The sequence below is a fragment of the Lithobates pipiens genome, unplaced genomic scaffold (assembly GCF_037356315.1).
Source record: "Lithobates pipiens isolate NorthernLeopardFrog02 unplaced genomic scaffold, aLitPip1_a1.2 Scaffold_8, whole genome shotgun sequence".
NCBI classification, from domain to species: Eukaryota; Metazoa; Chordata; class Amphibia; order Anura; family Ranidae; genus Lithobates; species Lithobates pipiens.
Genome location: NW_027507903.1, coordinates 557031176 through 557053178, shown reverse-complemented (window position 1 = coordinate 557053178; position 22003 = coordinate 557031176). Strand labels below are relative to the sequence as shown.

Below are 22003 nucleotides of genomic sequence, written 5' to 3'. Positions count from 1 at the left end.
AAAAAGCTTAAAAAAATGCCCGAAAAATGCAAGTAAATCAATACACTCAGGTGTGAATGGAAGTGGAAGTGAACCCAGGTTCAAACAGTTACATTCCCAGCATGCTAACTGTCATATTTGCTTGTGCTCTCAACCAAACTGTCAAACTATCAAATGGCTGGTATCGGAAATGATCACATGTGCCGCATCATGGCAGTTGCAGATCAAACAGAAGCGAAGGTGGCAGCTTCCATGGCTGAAAAGGATAGGAGGGTTTAGTTCTGATTTCATTGAGAGTGGTGTACGCCCCCCCCCCCCCATGGTTTTATTAAAAGGTCCGCCTTGCACAGCAAGCACCCTCTTTGTCCAGGGCAATTATTTGAGCCCCACTCTTGCTGAAGGGTATGACAATGGGAAGCATGGCATTTAGGAATGGCTCAGCGGCAGGCTCTCTCTCTCTTTCATATTAAAATCACCAGGACAGGACTGGGTGAATAACCTCTCCTGAAAAGGGTTTACTCAAGTGCCCGATGACTAATCAGAAAGGTGGAGACAAGTTCCTGAATGGAGTATGCTGTACTTAGCAGAGGAGGTCATGCTTGAAGATCTTCTTTATGTTACTGATAGGTTTACTTTAAATGCCATTTTATCTTGTTATGCCATGAACACGGAATGCAGAGGCATGTTCAAGACACAAGCAAACGTATATATGTGCATTATAAAGTTATCACCTGGCCTAACCAGTAAAAGAGAGACTTACTGACAATGTCATAAACGTATATCTAAAGCCAAAACTTTAATATCGGATAGACCGAGAGTTAGAACCTCTTCCAGAATTTTATTACTCTGTGCTGCCATGACCATTGTCTCTGGTACAGAATGTAATGAGTAATCCAAAGATTTGCACTTGTCAAACACAAGGCCCGCAGGCCGAATCCAGCCCTGCAGGTCATTTCCTGTGGCCCTTGCACCTCTCCTGCAGCTACGGCAACCCCCTCTTTGTCTCAGTGGGGGGCAGCAGAGAGGAGGACAAAACTCCCCTTACAGAGTTTGTGCCTCTCTCTGCAACTGCAGCCACCCCTTCTCAGCATTCAGCAGACTCTGGCAGCTGACTCCAGGGCTCCTCTGGTCCTCCTCTAGACCCTGCACTTTCTGTATACCCTTTCTGTTTCTCGGCAGCAGAACATGCTAAGGTGGGCTCTCTGTGATGTAGAGGAGTGTGGTGGACTCTTGATTTCTGATGGTGGGAGGGCTCTTGACATCTGTTGTAAAGGGGGGTTGGATGCTCTGGACATCTAGTCTCACATTATACAACTGGCCCTTTGAGGGCAACCAGAATGCGGATGTGGCCCTTGATAAAATTGAGTTTGACAGCCCTGCTCTACTATATCTAGAAAGATTATAGTTTTAAGTAGACAACAAGGAACCCCTGGGTGGTGCTATGGGTACCCATTGAAAACTAGACTGATACCAAGTGATATGTCCTAATTTCTAGAAATCAAACATTTTGGGGATTTTGCACCGCAGTCCATAGACTTTATGGGCACACAATATTCATTTTAAAAATATAACTTTTATTGTTTTAAAAACATAAATGCAATTAAAATACAACCCCCCCCCCCCCCCCAAAAAAACAACGCAAATATTCTAGACAGTCAATCATAGGTAAACCACCAATCCTTTACATGAAGCTTGACATGTTTTGCGTAGTTCTGCTTCATCAGGAGAAGAGGGTGCAAACAACAAAAATGCTACAGAAGGGCATTGGCTGGAAGGAAAAATGGGGGCAGGTACTAAGGAACTAGAAATAAGGAAATCAGTAAGACACATACTAAGCAGACACCAAGGTCTCAGATTCCCTCAATAGTTAGGCAGATGTGTACATGTACTAATAGAATCAGATTGAAGGTGGTATAGGTCTCTCTTATAGAATACATTAAACTATCATAGGAAGTAATGCCGCGTACACACAATCGGAATTCCGGACAGAAAAAGACAGATGAGAGCTTTTCATTGGAAAATGCGACCGTGTGTAAGCTGCCTCAGGAATTTAGCTGTCCGAATTTCCGCCAGCAAAAAATTGATAGCATGTTCTCAATTTTCCTGACGGAAATTCCGATCGTGTGTATGCAATTCCGACACACCAAAATTCACACATGCTCAGATTCAACTACGAGACGGAAGCTATTGGCTACTGGCTATTGAACCTCCTTTTTCTAGTCCCGTCGTACGTGTTGTACGTCACCGCGTTCTAAGCGATCGGAATTTGGTGTGACCGTGTGTAGGCAAGACAGCTTGAGTGGAATTCCGTCTGGAAAACCATCAGAACTTTTTCCAACAAGAATTCTGATCGTGTGTACGCGGCATTACACTTGAAATACACATGAAAGGCCAGATGACTTACAGAAAATACAGCCCAATGTATACATGTAGGGAGCTCACCGCATACATTGCTAGGAAAGGTATTACCTGTAAAGTCCCAGCCAAGAGCCTCCACAGAAAGCCTTGGAACCTGCAAAAAGCCTGGAGTCCCCCACCAAGTACATGAAATAATTTACTGCAGCAAATTAGGTACAGGAAGGGTGCTCACACCTGAGCGTTTCGTGACACCTGCAACGGTAGAAATCAAGTTTATGCGCATTTTTCTGTGCGGTTTCATGCTACACACATAGGGCAGCCCATTAATTTCAATGGTCTCTCCTACACACAAAAAAATGCACCAAATTAGCCCATGTAGGGCTTTGAGCGTTGAGCTTTGTGTGTTTTCATGTTTCTGCTTGCTGCTTTTGGGGTGTCATGAACAATGAACGGCACCGCAAGCGTGACAAGCGAAGGATAAGGAATCACCCAGGTATGAATGGGGCCTAACTGAATAAATGGACCTTGCTATTGGAGCAAGGTCCACCTGAAAATATACTTTGCACCACAAGGTCTGCTCCATCCAGCTCCCCCGCTCCATGCCACAACCTACACAAGACCTTTCCCTGTTGTCCTGGAGGTGAGAAGGAATGCGTGGAACTCTGGTTCACATCTACTGGAATTGATAACAGATTTTTAGAATTTGATGAGAGATCTCATCTACAATATAAACAAAGACCCAGCTGGAGAAGCGCCCTATGGAAGCAATCCATCCCACCTTCCCTGGAGTTTCCCTTCCTTTGTAGTTTGTCAAAATGAATAAAATCATGTTAAAGGAGGTCCCTCAACTTCAAGATCAATATGACACATTTTCACCACATGTGGCATTATTGCGGTGAATTCAGGAACTCCTAGGAATGTTGAGATGATCACCAGACCCCAGCTGACCTCCAACTCCACAGCCTTCCAAACACTCACCAGAAACCTTTTGTTTTTATAGTGAAAGTTTTACAAAACATATAGAGAACAACAACAACAGAAACAAAAAATCATAAATGCAGAAACAGATAGGAAGACAATAATCTGTTTTCACCTTGTGATCTGGCCAGTAACACACCTCTTGTATTAGTCAGACACAACTCTGGAGGACAGAGCACATGAGGCACAGCAGACAGCACCATTGTCAGTCTGGGGGGGGGGGGGGGAGTTAAATGTGGTAGCAGAGTTAAATATACTAAACAAATTGAAGCCAAACTCCAGCTAACACTTTATAATCAGTTACAGCAAACATTGTTTTTTCTTTTGAGCTAAAGGTTTTACATGAGCAAATAAAATCTGATCATTTTAATCACCCCCGCCAGTATTAGAACTCTTTGACACTGGGGTGCTTTGCAGGCGCTACAGCGCTAAAAAATCAGTCAGCAGCTACAAATACTGCAGCTGCTGACTTTTAATAATCGGACACTTACCTGTCCCACGTCCAGCGATGTGGGGGAACGAAGTCCCGCTCCTTTCCCTCTTCTCTCTGTTGCACCGGCATTGTAACTGTGGGCCCCCGGCTGTGGCTTCACAGCCAGGCAACCACTGCGCATGCACGAGCCGGGCCCGGGCAATCATCCGGACCTGGGATCTGTGACGTGTCCCAGATGATTGCTGAGAGGAAGGGGGGGGTGATCTCCCTTCCGGTGCCGCAGTGCATCGGGAGGAAGTGGGAGCTGGGACCCTCTAAAAAGAGGGTATACGCCCCCCTCAAATGTGGCATGTCAGGGGGTCACCTCCCTTAAAGCGGAAGTTCAATTTTTGGATACATTCCGCTGGAGAGCTTGAACTTGTGAAAAACAACTGCATTGTAAAAAAAGAAAACTAAATCCAGCCATTATATCTAAGAATTGGTAAGCTGCAATATAATAAATGGTATTTTCTACCTTATATATTTGTGTTTTTTTCACAGATATTTAGGGTACTTTCACACGGGGGGGGGGGGGGGGGTGTGTTAGGGCTGCAGCAGCGCTTTTCAGCTGTCAATGGGGTGTTTTTAACCCCCGATAGCGACCGCGGAGTTAAAAGTGCCCACAAAGCGTGGCTGCCAAAACGCTTTGCAGCTGCTTCTGCAGCGCTGCCCATTGATTTCAATGGGCAGGAGCGGTGGAGGAGAGGTGGAGGAGCGGTGGAGACACGGTATATTAACTGATCCAAAGATGCTGCTTGTAGGACTTTTTCTAGTGTCCTGCATACGCACCACCCCAGCGTGAAAGCCCTCGGACTCTCACACTTGGGCTGCAGGGAATGCTTTTTTCAGGCGCTTTACAGTCCTTATTTTTAGACTGAAAAAAGCCCCAGTGTGAAAGGGGTCTACATGCATTTGCCCCTGAAAATCCACGAAACGCGTAGGGATTATTGGATGCATCTCATCTTCATTGGATGCTTTAGCCCAGATTTTATCCTTATGCTGTCTCTGAGGTGGTCTGTGTCAGCTGGGATGGCTGTTATATAATTCCCCTACAATGTATTGTATCTTGATGCAGCGGCCATGTTTATTATACAGTATATCATTTATTGTTGTTGGCAGTTTTTTTACATACAATGTTTGTTCCATGTTGTCATGGATACAAACCTATGAATGACTTTTCTTACGTGTTTTACAATTATTATTTAGCAATAAACATTGTGTGTTTTATATACTGACTGCGGCTCTGTTGCTGCACATCCCTCATATAATGTCCCACCTTCCTTCTCCTTTGTTTCTACTGAATCAGCGATGGAGACGTATTTGTATAAAGTCCCACCAAGTCCCCCCCCCCCTTTTTTTTCTATATGACCTCCTGAGAATGCTAGTTGCCTGGCTGCCTCTGCTTTCTATATTATCCGAAGGAAAGAAATGCGGGGGGGGGGGGGGGGGTGGGGGGTGACTGACAGGAATGCCTCCTCCTGAGAATGCTAGTCATCTGGCTGTCTATGGAAAATTATTCAGATTATTGCAAGGGCTGCTACTGGTGACCTCCTGAGAATGCTAGACACCTGGCTGTCTATGGAAAAGGAAACATATGCAGAGAATTGGTGACATTCTGAGAGTGCTAATCGCCTGGCTTCAAGTTTTTTTTTAGCAGAAAACGTACATGTAGAGAATTATGAGGGCTGCGATTGGTGACCGCCTGAGCATGCTGGTCACCTGGCTGTGTCTGGCTGCAATATTTTGTAATAGAATCACAGATGCAGAGAATTGCTATTGCTATTACTACCGCTGACCTATTTCTGAGCATGCTGGTTGCCTGGCTGTGTAATATGCAGAGACTTGCAGGCTTTCTATTGCTGGGAATGCCAGTCTCTGATTGGTGGAGGTAGCACACAGAAGCCAGCATGGTCCACACATCGGATTACTATGACATCCTGACACCTCCTGTCCTGAGCACTCCTGTCAGCCTGCAGAGAACAGATTGGTCAGAGTAACACCCAATCAGAGGCGTTGCCCCAGGAAACCCTCATCCCCGCCCCCCGTTGCACACTACAACTCCCGGCACCCCCCGCGCGGCCCCGACCGTGACGTCAAAGTGCAGGCCCCGCCCCACCCTGGGCCGCTCAGTCTCCGCCAGCCTCCAGGTCCATGTTACTTCCTGCTGCCTCTGCCCCGGGGATCGGCAGGCGTGGGGTGTCCCCGGTCCGAGGTGAAGAACCCGCAGCCGTCTGTCCCCATCCGTGTGAGCTCCGCCGGGACATGGGGCTCCCCTCCCCCCAATAACTTCTAATCCCGGCCCCCTCCCCCATTTATGATGAGGATTTATTGTCGGTGCTGAGCCCCCAACACTGTGCCCCCCTCCCCCCTTCCATCCATAGATCCCAGCCGGGACTTTTCTCTATTCTTTATCTCCTCCATTGATGGGAGCCCCCCATTGATCCGGATTTGGGGTGACCCCCCCTCCCCCCAGGTTTGGGGTGGAGTATCGGTGAAGCTGGCGTTGTGAATGAGCCCCGGAGACCATGGAGCTGGAGAATATCGTCGCCAACACCGTCCTGCTAAAAGCCAGAGAAGGTAAGGACTGTGCGCCCTCAGTGCCACCACCATGCCACACTTTTTTATAGCAATTTTATTTTGTTTTTATTTCCTTTTTTTTGTTTTTGTTAGTTAAAAAAATAAATATATATAACAAAACTTTAAAAAATGGGAATAGTTAAAGAGGGTCTCCAGGAATGACACAACTCCTTTTTTTTAGGGCAGGTTCACAAGGGTGGCGGTACTTGCAAGTGGTTGAGCCGCAGTTTTATTATTGCCCTCCCACCTCAACTGCCCACCTACTGCCTACAATAGAGCCAGAGAAGGGGGCTGGTCATATGAATATTGGAGCACACCTTGGAGCGTTATCGGGTGGTGCTGGTGGTCAAACTTGGCTGGTCAAGTCAATGGATTCATGCCACGGCCACGAGGCAAGCGATTGGTCGGTGAATGCTGCGCATTGTGCCCTAAATCGTACTGGGGGAAAAAAAATAAAAATTCAAAAACAATGGAAGAATGGGCATATTCCAGAGGATGGAGTGCACAAAGGAAGGTCCATAAAGATGTGGATGAGCGAGTTTGAGGTAAAGGAATTTATTGCCCTGCACAGTCCTGACCTCAACCTGATGGAACACTTTTGGGATGAATTAGAGGGGAGACTGTGAGACAGGCCTTCTCATCCAACATCAGTACCTGACCTCACAAATGCTCTTCTAGAAGAATTGTCAAACATTCCCATAGACACACTCCTAAACCTTGTGGACAGCCTTCCCTGAAGAGTTAACGTTGTTATAGCTGCAAAGGGTGGGCCAACTCAATATTGACCCTACGGACTAAGACTGGAATGCTATTAAAGTTCATGTGCGTGTAAAGGCAGGCGTCCCAATACTTTTGCTAACACAGTGTATCAGTGACCACACAGCTGGTGTAGTGTTCCAGGATTTGAGATTCCTGCCTCTCTTCCCCCATCTTTCAGTAGGGCTTCCAGGATGGATCAGAGCAATGCTGATGGTCAGGTGCCGGAATGCAACCACTTTAACCAATCAGAATCTCACTGTTCCATTCTGGAAGCCCCACGGAAAGATTAAGGAGAAGAGCGTGAATTTCGAATCCTGGACCACTACACCAGTTGTGTGGGCACTGACCACTCATCACCTAATGGAGGTAAGTAGAGTGGGGACCGGTGAGGATGTAGGGTATTTAAAGTGTAAGCTCGCCCTTTCACACACTGAAAATGTGAATGGCTGAAAGCCTCTCCCCGGGCCCCGCTGCACTGCTCTCCCTCCAGGACTGTGTAGGGAAGTGGTCCAGTGTCTGGTCCATTACACTGGCTGGTGTGGGTGGTGGCGATGGTACTTACAGCAGGTAAGTGTAGTGCGGATCGGTGAGAGAATATTGTCAGTTAACACTTTTTTATTTTTTTTTAAAAGGTCCCCGGTCCCCGCTGCACTTATCCGCTGTAAGTACCATCTCCCACCACCCACAAGAGCCAGTATATGGGCCAGACACTGAAACACTACAGAGTCCTGGAGGCCGAGTAGCATCGTAACACTCGCAATGGATAGCGGACACTGGTCACCGAGGCCACATTACTGTGCTCACCAATGAGCATCTCTTCTGAGCCTTCCTTCTTCCTCTGTGTCCCCAAAGTAAGGAGAGGTTCTGGTTGGTCAGTGTGCTGACCAATGACTGCTAGCTGTTGCAAGTATTATGCTACTTGGCCTGCAGGTCTATGTAGCGACGGTTTCAAATGTCTGGTTCAATAAAACGCCTAGTGTGGCCAAGAGGAGATACCAGGGGAGAGTAGAGATGTACTGAAAATGCCAGATGCAATTAGTGTACATAGTTTTTTTGTTTAGTGTAGGTAAATTTTAGGCTTGGCTGGCATCCCAGCATGTGTTGAATCTGGATCAGAGTGAGTGGCTCAGGGAGACTGGATGACTCACCAGGCAGCAGCTCTCCTCTGGTATCTCCCCCCCTACTTGCTGGAACCTTGGAGAAGTTTCCAGAAGAATGGGAGGGAGGTTAGGCATTGCCTGGAGTGTTGCGGAGGCCCCCGGGAAATGGGCTGGCAGAGTATTTAAGGTAGGCCTTCCTTAAATACTCTGGGTCAGGCCAGCAGGGGCATTGTTAGCTTGGGTGGAAGGGTGGAGATGATGTGCTGAGGAGGCTGTCGGAGGTCACTGAGGGTAGCCCCCTCAGTTTTTTTTTTTTTTTGCCATTTGTGTACCACTGGGGAGATTTCCATTCTTGTCCCAAACTCAACAGGAAGTGAGGAGAAATGTCAAAGTGAGGGAATCCATGGTTGTCCCCAGAACTAGTGTCCATATTGGAAAATTTCCCCTCAATCCCAGATTCGGAGTTGTCACCAGAACAATAATATTTCAATAAGGGAAATGGAACAAAGGGAGAGAGTGAATCTCCCTAATGGGAGAACAGACGGCAGTAAAAACTGACAGGTGTTCTAATCCACCACTACTCTATCCAATACTAAAAAAAGTTTAGCCTTTGATCATAGTCTAACCCTTCCCTTCAAAATATTAAAATGAAACTAAATGCATCAACTTAAGTTTAAAAGAAAGTTCCGTTTCCCTGTTTGTGTCGGGAATGATAACTGTCACATTGGTTGTTCTCTCTCCAAACTGTCATACCATCAAATGGGTGGTGTCGTAACTGATCACATGTGCAGTTAAAGATCAGAGGCCAAAATGGCAGCTTTCTTGGCTGAAGATGATAGGGGGATTTACTTCCACTTCAACCACATGCCAACTGTATAACTTGCATATACAGTGTCACTGCTGCACAGGATCACGTACCTGGTGCATGACCCTTCACTTTCGGGTAGGGGGCTCGCTCCCTCTGTTTATACACAGCGGGTACCATGGACTCTATGGCCGCCAGCACCCACCGATCCTTCGGTGCAGAGGGAGTATGGCGGTCTGCCTATGTAAACAAGGAAGATCGTCGTTCTGTCAGTAGGGAAGGCATTGATCCTGTGCCTCTGCAAAGCAGGAACAGGGATCCATGCCTTCCCTTAGTAAAAGCACCTCCCCCACAGTACAAAAAAATCACTGGCTAGGCACACATTTAACACTTTGCCCCTGATGTTAACCCCTTCCCAGCCAGTGTCATTAGTACAGTGACAGTGCATATTTTGTAGCACTTACCACTATATAAGTGTCAGATAATGTCTACCGCAATTTCGCAGTTCCACTATAAACCGATCACTGCCATTGCTAGTAAATTAAATAAGTTGGAGATGCTCCGAAAATTTTGGCTGCCGAAACATTTCGTCCGAAAACTGTTATTGGCAGAATGCTGACCAGAGAAAAGGTGCCGATTAATGAAACTGAAAATGCACAGCGTTTTGTTTTTTTACAGTGATTTTTGGGCCGCTTTCACTATAATTACTCTGCCTATGATGTGTTTTTCATAGGTCATGTGACTAAAAAAAAAGTAACACGGATGCGTTAATGATACGTTTTTCCTGCATCTTCAATGCATTTAAACTGGGAGGTGCATTTTTGTGCTTAATTTTTTGACTGACCAAAGATGCACCAAGCTGAATTTTTAACATCGCAATGAAAGTGCAAGGGACCACTGTGAGGACATACATAGAATTTAAAGGGATACCTTTTTCTTGAGCTTTTCTTGCACTAAAGGTGCCAATAATGGTATTGTTGATGATAATATTAATAAAGTCAAATATAATTTATATATAAAAATCGAAATAGTTTTTAAAGCTGTCATTTTTGATCAAGTGCTGCCTGCACTTTGGGTTTCGGCACCAACATTTCCATTGAAATGCACCTCTAAAATAAATAAACATCCCATAGTTTGTAGATATTATAACTTTTTAGCAAACCAATCAATGTACGCTCATTGGGATTTTTTTTTTACCAAAAATATGTAGCAGCATACATATTGGCCTAAATAGATGAAGAAATTAGATTTTTTTTTTTTTTGTTTATTTGATAGGTTTTATAGCACAAAGTAAAAAAAAATTTGTCATTTTTTTTGTTTATAGTGCAAAAAATAAAGACCCCAGAGGTGATCAAATACCACCAAAAGAAAGCTCTAGTTGTAGAAAAAAGGGACATAAATTGTATTTGTGTACAGCGTCGCACAACCTTGCAATTGTCAAAGTAATGCAGTGCCGTGTTGCGAAAAATAGCCTGGTCATGAAGGGGGGTAAATCTTCCGGAGGTCAAGTAGTTAAAGGGGAACGGCAGTCTGCTCACATATTCTGTAATAAAAACATATTTGCCATTCTGAAGCTTCCCTCCAACCACTTTGCATATTATTTTATATATACTGTGATTCTGTACTTGCCAAATATGCTGCAGAAATCTCCCTCCACTGAGTCTGGATGCATCCATTTTAACTGGGCCGCTGAAGCTGCTACCTGTTCATGTCCTGGATTTACACAGAGGTACACCTTCAGCTCTCATTGGTCCTCTTATGACTGATTCCCCCCCCCCCTTCCTGGCAAACTCTCATGAGAGAGAGCTGTGTATGATGTCATAAGCCTAAGCTAATGACCAGACAAACATGAAGTGGGCTGTATAAGGTATTTACTGGCAGAAAATAAATTTTACTATCCAAAGTTAAAACAAGGGCAGGAGATTTAATAGATGGAAAGTTGAGAAAAATTACGAAGTTCTGCTTTAGTATGATTCAGATTTTATGGTGGAAATAAAGATGCAAGATAGCTTGCTATCGGAAGTTACGATTTGTATCTTGACTATCAATCAGACTTCACTTACTTAGTCCTTTTCAAAAAGAGACTGATCGGAAAAGAAATTATTTATCAAAGAGTGTATGGCCACCATTAGATTTACCAAATCTATAAAATATGTGGCCCTAACTAAAGCATCCAATCGATCTGTACCCAATCAGGCAGGCCCTTGTACTGCATACTTGTTGGTAGATCTATCAGAGATTGTACGGTCCGCTTGTCGTAGAGAGAAGCATTCTTTTTGATTTGTGCCGAAGACCATTGTCACCAGAATACATATCAAATCTAGAGCAGCTGTAACCAATCAGATTTTCTTTTGGCTTTTTCAGTTAAGCATTGAACGGGAAAGCTAAAAGCTAATTGGTTGCCACAGATTCCTTCAGAATGAAGGCAGATCAAAAAAAGTTGAGTTGTCACTGGAAATGAAATCGAGAGGAGATGTTACAAGGGGGGCATCTTTAAGGCTCGGTTCACACTGCTGCGATGTGAGAATCCCATACAAATCCAGTACTGGTTCCCGCATCGCATACAATTCGCAGGCATTTCACACTGCCCTATGCCAACCACTGTGGGTGTCAATATAAAATTAATGACATGCCCAGATTGGTGCGAACTGTCAGTTCGGACAGGAATCGGATCGCATGGGTTCCAATACCCAGTGAGATCAGATTCTGGTGTGACCAAAAAAGATCATGTGCAACTTTGGTCCAATTGCGATGCGGATTCAGCCATACAAACTGTAGAGCTGAATTTGCATCGCACAGACATTGTAGCATTGTGAACCTGGCCTTAAAGCGGGAGTCCACCGGGACTCCGCGTTTTTTTTTTTTTTTTTTTTAAAAGCCAGCAGCTACAAATACTGCAGCTGCTGACTTTTAAATAGTGACACTTACCTGTCCAGCGCGCCCGCGATGTCGGCACCCGAAGCCGATCGCTCGCTCGGCTGCCGGGTCCCGCCGCCATCTTGGGTATGGGAATCAGGAAATGGAGCCTTTCGGCTTCATTTCCCGGTTCCCTACTGCGCATGCGCGAGCCGCGCGGCGCAATCCGGACGGTCCCCGCTGCCTCTGGGAGCTGTGTGTTTCCCAGCAGGCAGCGGGGCACTTGCTGAAGGGGGCGGGCGCTTGCGGAACGGGGGCGTAACCTACGCTCGTTCCGCAGAGAGCTAGCCCGGAAGTGGGTGCAGTTACCTGGATTATCCAGGTAACTGCACCCCCCTCCCCCCTGAAAGGTGCCGATTGTGGCGCCGGAGGGGGGGGGGGGATTCCGATGAGCGGAGGTCCATTTTAGGGTGGACCTCCGCTTTAAATGTTGTTTTTAGTTCTATTGCATTGGGGGAGAATGGTGCACACAGAATGTGGCACAGCTCTGCATAGTAACCAATCAGCTTCCAGTTTTCATTGTCAAAACTAAATTGAACAAGCTGAAGTTAGAAGCGGATTGGCTACCAGGTACAGCCGCACCAGATTCTGTGTGCTCCAGTTATAGTAAATCTCCCCCCTACTAATAACGTTATTTCTGCAGCGCTTCCTCCGGATTGGTGCTCCCGGGTCAGATTGTACATCCCGGGGGTTAGAATCTTCCTCGTTTTATGAAGCCCTCTTTGATTTTTATGGCAAACTTTTTTAGTTTTTATTTGTTTTCAGCCGCTCACCTTTGTTTAACAAGCCAGGAGATTCTATGGACTGTTTTGCAAGTCAAAGAATTAGTGTGAATGGGAGATGAGCGTTGGCGAACCTCCAGACGCATTGTTGTATTGTGCAGGTGACCGGTTACCTTTCAGAGCAGCCATGGATTACACTGCAGTGTTAGTAATATGTTCAGTCTTTGATCTGGTCACGTATCATTTTATGACTTCCTCAGCACGGATGTTTTTGTGGTTTGAGTTCTTGGAGCTGTATTCTGTTTCAGTATGACAACCATGTGAATGTACTAGACCTCTGGTGCCCAATCTGCAGCCTAGGGGCCGAATGTGCCCCTTTGGCACTTTTTGTGTGGTCCTCAGGGCCCCTGCAGACACTATTCTGTTTCCCTATTGCCATGTTATAGCTGTGATCTAATAGGTGCATGTAATGTCTCCAATCTGTAACTCTTGAAGCATGTCCCCAGTCTCCCAACAAGCCTACAGTGGGGATGGAAGGTATTCAGACCCCCCTTAAATTTTAAGACCCCCTTAAATTTTTCACTCTTTGTTATATTGCTGCCATTGCTCAAATCATTTAAGTTCATTTTATTTTTTTTTCCTCATTAGCCCTTTAACGTTCTGCTCTACCATTTGGGTCATGCTAACTCATTGAAAAATGTGGACTTTAAAGGGTTAATGTACACACAGCACCCCATATTGACAGAAAAACACAGAATTGTTGACATTTTTGCAGATTTATTAAAGAAAAACTGAAATATCACATGGTCCTAAGTATTCAGACCCTTTGCTCGGTATTTAGTAGAAGCGCCATTTTGATCTAATACAGCCATGAGTGTTTTTGGGAAAGATGCAACAAGTTTTTCACACCTGGATTTGGGGATCCTCTGTCATTCCTCCTTACAGATCCTCTCCAGTTCTGTCAGGTTGGATGGTACACGTTGGTGGACAGCCATTTTTAGGTCTCTTCAGAGGTGCTCAATTGGGTTTAAGTCAGGGCTCTGGCTGGGCCATTCAAGAACAGTCACGGAATTGTTGTGAAGCCACTCCATTATTTTAGCTGTGTGCTTAGGGTCATTATCTTGTTGGAAGGTAAACCTTCAGCCCAGTCTGAGGTCCTGAGCACTCTGGAGAAGGTTTTCCTCCAGGATATCCCTTTACTTGGCCGCATTCATCTTTCCCTCAATTGCAACCAGTCGTGCTGTCCCTGCAGCTGAAAAACTCCCCCACAGCATGATGCTGCCACCACCATGCTTCACGGTTGGGACTGTATTGGACAGGTGATGAGCAGTGACTGGTTTTCTCCACACATACCGCTTAGAATTAAGGCCAAAAAGTTCTATCTTGGTCTCATCAGACCAGAGAATCTTATTTCTTACCATCTTAGAGTCCTTCAGGTGTGTTTTTTTTTATTTTATTTTTAGCAAACTCCATGCAGGCTTTCATGTGTCTTGCACTGAGGAGAGGCTTCCGTTGGGCCACTCTGCCATAAAGCCCCGACTGGTAGAGGGCTGCAGAGATGGTTGACTTTCTACAAATTTCTCCTATCTCCCGACTGCATCTCTGGAGCTCAGCCACAGTGATCTTTGGGTTCTTCTTTACCTTTTACCAAGGCTCTTCTCCCCCGATGGCTCAGTTTGGCCGGACAACCAGCTCTAGGAAGGGTTCTTATCATCCCAAACGTCTTCCATTTAAGGATTATGGAGGCCACTGTGCTCTTAGGAACCTTAAAGCGGGATTCCACCCTAAAGTGGAACCTCCGCTGATCGGAACCCCCCCCCCCCTCCGGTGTCACAATTGACACCTTTCAGGGGGGAGGGGGGTGGAGATACCTGTCAAAGACAGGTATTTTCACCCACTTCCGGGCATAGACTCCCGTGGGAGTCTACGCCATTTCCTGCCCTGCTGCGCTGTCTGCTGGGACACACACGGGTCCCAGTGACAGCGCGGAGATTTCCTATTGCGCGGCGCGGCTCGCGCATGCGCAGTAGGGAACCGGGAAGTGAAGCCGATTCGCTTCACTTCCTGATTCCCTCACCTAGAATGGCGGCGGCAGCAGCCGAGGCCCGAGCGGTCGATCGGCCTCGGCTGCCGGCATCGCTGGAACCCGGGACAGGTGAGTGTCCATTTATTAAGTCAGCAGCTGTAGTATTTATAGCTGCTGGCTTTTAATATTTTTTTTTTGGGCGGAATCCCTCTTTAAGTGCAGCAGAATTTTTTTGTAACCTTGGCCAGATCTGTGCCTTGCCACAATTCTGTCTGAGCTCTTCAGGCAGTTCCTTTGACCTCATGATTCTCATTTGCTCTGACATGCACTGTGAGCTGTAAGGTCTTGTATAGAGGTGTGTGGCTTTCCTAATCAAGTCCAATCAGTATAATGAAACACAGCTGAAAATGAAGGTGTAGAACCATCTCAAGGATGATCAGAAGAAATGGACAGCACCTGAGTTAAGTATATGAGTGTCACAGCAAAGGGTCTGAATACTTATCATGTAATATTTCAGTTTTTCTTTTTTAATAAATCTGCAAAAATGTCAACAATTGTGTTTTTTTCTGTCAATATGGGGTGCTGTGTGCACATTAATGAGGTAAAAAAGGAACTTAAATGATTTTAGCAAATGGCTGCAATATAACAAAGAGTGAAAAATGGAAGGGGGTCTGAATACTTTCCGTCCCCACCGTATACAGTATTCAGCCTCTAGCAGCATGTACAGTCTGACCATCCCATCTCCTGTACCCTGCCCGCAGTCTGAGACCATCACCTGGTGTCTGCTGTCTCGAAGACTGCAAACATAACTAGAAGTGCATCTAATAGAAATTTTGGTGCTGAAACAGAAAATGCAGAATGAGCTTGGCCGAAAACCAAAAGACTGTTGTTTGTTTTTTATTTAATAATTTTCTATATGGAATTGTATTATAGTTAACTTTTTAAATTTTATGAATTTAAAGTGTCACCTTCAGAAAAATTTGTAAGGTGAACTTACCCAGTACACCCTTTTTGATGTGGTTTTTGAGTCGCATGACCTACAAAAAAGCATCATAAGAATAGTAATGTCGTGACAAAATTGCATGTGTTTTTGTTGCTGTTATTGGCAGCTTTTTATTTTAATGGCAAAATACTATCGCCATTTTGGCCGATATTTTTCAGCCACCGAAATTTCTATGCATCTCTAATAACCTAATTTTACATGTGTCCCTTTGGTGATGTTAAGGACCACCCTTGAGGGCCCCACCTTATCAGTAAAGTTGATCACCACTGTTCTAGACTTTCTGAAACCTCTAAGATTGGTAATTTCTGAAAAGTGGATCCTTCTATATGTATTGGTAGGTGGTCACACTCAACTGGACTTATTCTTTAATGTGGAAGATGTTTCACAGGTTCTTCAAGACACTTATTCAGTTCTTATGACATCATAGACCACAGGTGTCAAACACAAGGCCCACTGCCAAATCTGTCCCGCCGAGCCTTGTCATGTGGACCGCAGTGGCCTTTGGCCACCACCTCCGACTGACCCGCTCTTCCTCCCATCACTTGTAAACACAGGAACTTCTGTGCTTACAGTGACAGCTATGGTCTCGTCAAGTCCTGGCTTCTGTTACTGCGCATGCACCAGTTTCAGGCTATACAAGCCGTGCGTGGAGATGCTGCAGCTGAACAGGCAGCTTACTCCTTACATGCTGAGCAGTCAGCCGGACACACAGGCTGGAACGGAGGACACACAGGCTGGATGAACCACTTGATTGCCAAACGTTCAGTGGTTATCCCAATTGATTTCGCAAGGGGTGGTGGTCTGGTGGTGGGGGGGGGGGGTTGTCTTAGTGGTGAGTGTCAGGGCAGTAGTGGGGGGGGGGGGGTTGATCTGGTAGTTGAGGGGTGTAGTTGGTGGGGTGAGCTTAACCCTGTGTGTAGCTCACCCCTGTACACAGGGCACTTTTGGCCCCTGCTCTCTGTGCGTAGCGCAACCCCTGAACCCTGAGCTAATTATAAAATTTAAAAAAATGTTATAATTAAATACTGAGGCAATTATTTAATATGATGGCGTAGTTACATAGTCTTAGATATGCAACTGGCCCTTTGAGGACAACCAGATTGCTGATGCGGCCCCCGATGAGTTTGACACCCCTGTCTTAGAAAATCAACATCCGCCTTGACACATTCCATGGTGCCCACAAAAATGTATTTTGTAGGAGGGTACTGGCATAATTTATACACATATGTATGTAAAAGCATGCATGCACATAAATTCATTCTAGTGGCTGGAATAAATGAATATTCTCGGTAGTACTAAGAGTTTACATTCATATGCTTTTTAAATGCCATACGCTTGTCTGTGGCCATAATTACACGTCAAACAAGCTGCAGTTCCATCTCCTGGGATGAAGATCCAGTATGGATGGGAGTATTTTAATACACCCTTACGTATGATACTTCGTCTTTTCAGACAGATTTGGCTACATGTATTCTTATTTCCTTGGATTTTATTTGGAAAAATGTATTTGCTTTTAATATTTCCCCAAGAGAATGTTTACGTAATTTGCGTGGCGTTGTGTATGTACCCTACAATATCAACAATGTCTGCTGACTAACAAGTCACCCTAGTGAGACTTTATGTAATGCAGTGGAATGGTAAAGCTCAAAGTGAATGCGCGTGTTTTTATTTTAGATCTTTATTCTCCTTTCAACACTGCCACGCATGCAAGGGACAAAAAAATTCACATGAATTGTTAAAGTATAACGATAGACAAAACCTTCCACCTCCCTTTTTTATTGTTGCTTTTTTGCTTTTTTTTTTTTTTTTTTTTTAATTTTAATTTTTTTTTTTTAAGTTTTTGGATAGAGTGGAGAGGGATTAGAACACCTGTCAGTTTTTATCAAATTATTTATCAAATTATTAAAGAGATTCACCCTCTTTGTCCAATTTACCATTGTTAAAAAGAAAAAATCCCAAATGTTGGGTTGTCCCCAGAACAGTATTGGAGGGGAATTCATAAAATGGGGACACTAGTTCTGCTGACCTGGGAGTCCCTAAGGAATTTCCTTAATTTGCAGGGATTTCCTCACTTACTGTTTGGCTATGGGACAGGAAGTGATGGGAAATCTCTGCAATGGGACATATGGGCGAAAAAAAAAAATCTGACGGGTAAGCCTCCCTTGCCCTATCCAAAATGGGGGGTGGGGGGAAGTTTTGCCTATAGTCCTACTTTAAACCTGGTGCACGCGATGACAATATGGGACTAGTGATAGTCTATGGTGTTGTGTTTTTTTTTTTTTTTTTTTTTTTGCACGCTCCTCTGTCAAATGAATAGTAAAGCTGCTTTCACACTGAGGTGGTTTTCAGGTATTTTAGAGCTAGAAATGGCCTCTAACGTCTGAAAACCGCCTCCCCATTCAATTTAATGTGACTTTTCACACTGGGGCGGTGAGCTTGTGGGACATTCTGAAAAGTCCTGCAAGCAGCATCTTTGGGGCGGTTTGGGTATATACAGCGCTCCCAAAATGCCCTGCCCATTAAAATGACTGGGCAGTGGTGCCGAAGTGCCGCAACACGGGCGCTTTTAACTTCGGCGGCTAGCGGGGGTTGAAACCTCCCGATAGTCCCTGAAAAGTGCAGCTAAAACAGTAAAGCACCGCTAGTTTTAGCCACGGAGCCTTACTGGAGTTACAGAAATTCTCATACGACAGAATACAACTTCCCGTGAGGATGTAATGTATTCCTTCATTCCCAGCATGTGCAGTTTTGGCCGCTTGATGGTGTTTTTTTATTTTTTTTTTATTACGGGCAAATACTCTGATACTCGTTCTGTAATTGTACAAGAAAAATTATGTTTTCCCCTTTGGATAATTTTGCATGAATTGTTGACTGGCTCTCGATCAGATTATCGTACAATCGTTCTGAATGTGGTATTTTTCATCCAATTTTCTTATCGCCTGTACTAGGCATTTGGCATAACGTTTAGCGTTACACCAATACCGATATTGATGCTAAGCATTTGCATGAGTACTCAACTTGCGATTTAATTGCAGCCTTCATTGACTTCTGTGAAATGAAGTCACAAGCTGCAATGAAATTGGAGGTACAGATTGCACTGATCTGCGGCTTTGAAATCACAAAAGTCGTACTGAGATTTTATTAAAGTTTTTTTCAGTATAACGATAAAGGTAGTACAGAAACGAAGTGTACACATAAAATATCAGTACATTTTGTACAAGTATTGCTCTCCAAAAGCAAAATGAGAGCAGCAACAATCTAATACTGTAACGGAACATGGATAAGACGGGACATACGAGACATCAATTTGTGAGAAGAATAAGTTGAGCATCTAAGACATAAGGGTCGTTTGTTCACGGAAAATGGCAAAAGAACAACATCCAGGCAATATCGTGCAGTCTGAACCACTGATGTCTTCACGATTCTGAGACACAATTGGTAAATATAAGTGGCAGGCCTGCTCAACATTGACTATTTGTAATTCTTAATTTTTCTAGCATTAGTAAATAGATAAGCAGGTATATTCTATTTACTTGTGTGGGGTTTTTTATTTTACTTTTTTTTTGTTACTGCCTGTTTGGTTTTTTTTGTATTTATTTATTTTTTTGTTTGCCTAGGCACACCACCTGCATGCATGAGCTAAGGGCAGTTGGATTCCAGGAAGTAATTTCTCCATGAATCATCTGCCTTCACTCAATATGGCCATGGGCAAAAATGCTAGGGGAGTGTTTTTCAAAGTGATTTCTCAGCAAAATAAAGTATGGAGTCATGGATGAGGGCATTTGCTTTGAATATTAACTTCTTGCTGAATGACGGTTACAGTGCGGGCTTACTTTGCCGGGAAGGCGTCTATTGATGTCCTCCTGTGATCGTGCTTCCTGTGGTGCACTTTGTGATCGCGAGTCCGAAAAACTCAGCTGATCACCGATCGGGGTAAAGGGCCAATCACAACGGTCCCTTACCATGTGATCAGCTGTCAAGCCAATGACAGCTGATCACAGAATGTAAACACAAGCCAGGTATCTGCTTTTTTTTCCTCATGCTGACGGTGTGAGGAGAGATGAAGAGTGCTGATAACCAGCTATGTTCAAGCGGAGCTTCAGTCTCCTGTGATAAAAATAAAAGCCAGCAGCTACAAAAACTATAAAACGGTAGCCTCTCACCTGTCCCACGATCCAGCGATGTGTTCGCCCCAGTTGGTTTCACTCGCTATCGTCATTCCTCGGCACTGGCATCTTCACTATGTGTACCCGGCTGTGACAGCTTGCGGCTTCACAGCCGGGTGCCCACTGCGCATGCACGAGTAGCACTGTGCATCTTGTATGGTTGATGCAGTCTTCTGGAACCTGTCTGTGTTGCAAGACTGCAGGGGAGTGAGGAGAGCTTCCGCTTTCGGTTGTCTAGATGGTCGGAACGGATGTGGGAGCAAGTAAGTGCCGGTTCACACTAGCGCGATGCCAGACATCGCATGTAATCCGCAGCACACGGCTGTTCACATTACATGCGATGTCTGTGTGGGTGCGATGTCAGCCATACAGATAATATGGCTGATATCGCACCGCATTCGGTCCAAACACGCACAGGACCCTTTTTTCTGTTCGGACCAGAATCGGATCGCATGTGTGTTCACACAAATGCGATCCGATTCATGTCCGAACTGTCAGTTCGCAGTGCGATATGTGAGCTGAAATGGGGGTGTCGTTAACATATGACACTCCCCATCAGATCGCATATGGCAGTGTGAACTGCCGTGCGTGTCAAGTGCGGTGCGGGAACCTGCAGTTGATTCGCAGGGTTCTCGCATTGCACTAGTGTGAACCAGCACTAACTGTCAGAATCGGGTGCCTCTCCTCAACAGTGGCAATTCTTCAAGAATAGAGGGGGGCGAGTCCTTTAAAGTGGAACTTCCCCATTTGGCTGGAGCGCCGCGTTAAAGGGACATTGGCACTGATAATTGGAGCACTGATTATTGGTGTCATCCCACCAGTGCTGTCAATCGGTGCCCACCAGTGCCACCTTATCAATGTCTGTCAGTGCGCATCAGTGAAGGAGAAAAATTACCTGTTTGCAATCTTCTTTTTTTTTCCCAGATTTTATTTATTTTTTATTTTTTTGCAGGAAGGGGGTAAAAGTGCCCAGTAAGTGATTAAAAATTAGCGTTTTTAGTTTGTGGTGCTCAGTTGCAGTGTTGGCAGCTTTAATTGGGGTGTACTGCATTTCTAATGTGTGTGTTTTAGCTGATTTTCCACACTTTTTCACTTTTTGTAGCTGCTGACTTTTTTAAATGGGTGGAACTCCGCTTTAAGCCCAAGACTGGCTCAACCGTCTGTTTTTCTAACACATTGAGCGCAACAAAATGAGCATTCCCCGGTACACTATTTGTTAAAATGCTTACCCCAGCAGTTTCAGTTTACAACTCTCAATGCTGCTTGCTGGCTCCTGCTTCCCTGAACTGCAGTAGACAACGCAGTCTCCAGCCAGTCTGTTATTTTGGGGAGGGGGGGGTTGTGTTTCTATTGATGCACACAGTGTAGGGAGACACAACTCTAGCCCCTGCATGCAAGGGTGGCTGAGAAAGGAGCCACTCTGAAACAGGAAATTTGGGGCAGCGATCATGAAACCGTCTGAAACCCGATCTGCTAGGTACGCAAGAGGTGATTAAATCTGCTACTGAAAGTGCTTACACTGGTCCCATCAGGATGTACACACTGGTCGCTGCGGTTCTCCACGTGAATTTGCGGAGTGACCCATGGGAGGCAATTTTACATAAACCTATTGCAGATGCTACTGGTCAGGAACGTGCTCTAATCATTCATATTTTTATGACAATGAAGTAAACTGGAAGTCACCGCTTCTTAGATTTGAAGAGGTTGAGAACCGTGTTCATGGTACAATCACCAACGAAAAGTTGACGGCAATCCTTGAGGACAAGTATGACAAATTCCAATGGATTTGGCAGCCCTGGAAAGACCAATTCCTGCCAGAGTGGAAAAAAATCAATGCTTTAAAAAAAAAAAAAAATAAATAAATGTACCGTATATACTCAAGTATAGGCCGACCCGAGTATAAGCCGAGGCCCCCAATTTACCCCCAAAAAACTGGGAAACCTATTGACTCGTGTATAAGCCGAGGGTGAGATATGCCTGTCCATCCCTGTGTGTGTGTGTCCATCCATCCATCCATCCCTGTGTGTGTGTGTGTCCATCCATCCATCCATCCCTGTGTGTGTGTGTGTCCATCCATCCATCCATCCCTGTGTGTGTGTGTGTCCATCCATCCATCCATCCCTGTGTGTGTGTGTGTCCATC

The 22003-nt window shown here is 45.1% G+C and overlaps 1 protein-coding gene across 1 annotated transcript in view; it reads left to right on the top strand.

Annotated features, from left to right (window-relative positions):
- Positions 1 to 5896: 5896 nt before the first annotated feature.
- The window catches only part of LOC143960938 (G protein-coupled receptor kinase 5-like), a 108364-nt gene continuing 92257 nt past the window's right edge, over positions 5897 to 22003 (top strand). The window contains exon 1 of the mRNA XM_077469974.1: positions 5897 to 6364. Within this exon, the coding sequence (XP_077326100.1) occupies positions 6313 to 6364 (52 nt within the window). The 5' untranslated portion in view covers positions 5897 to 6312. The remainder of the gene's footprint in view (positions 6365 to 22003) is intronic.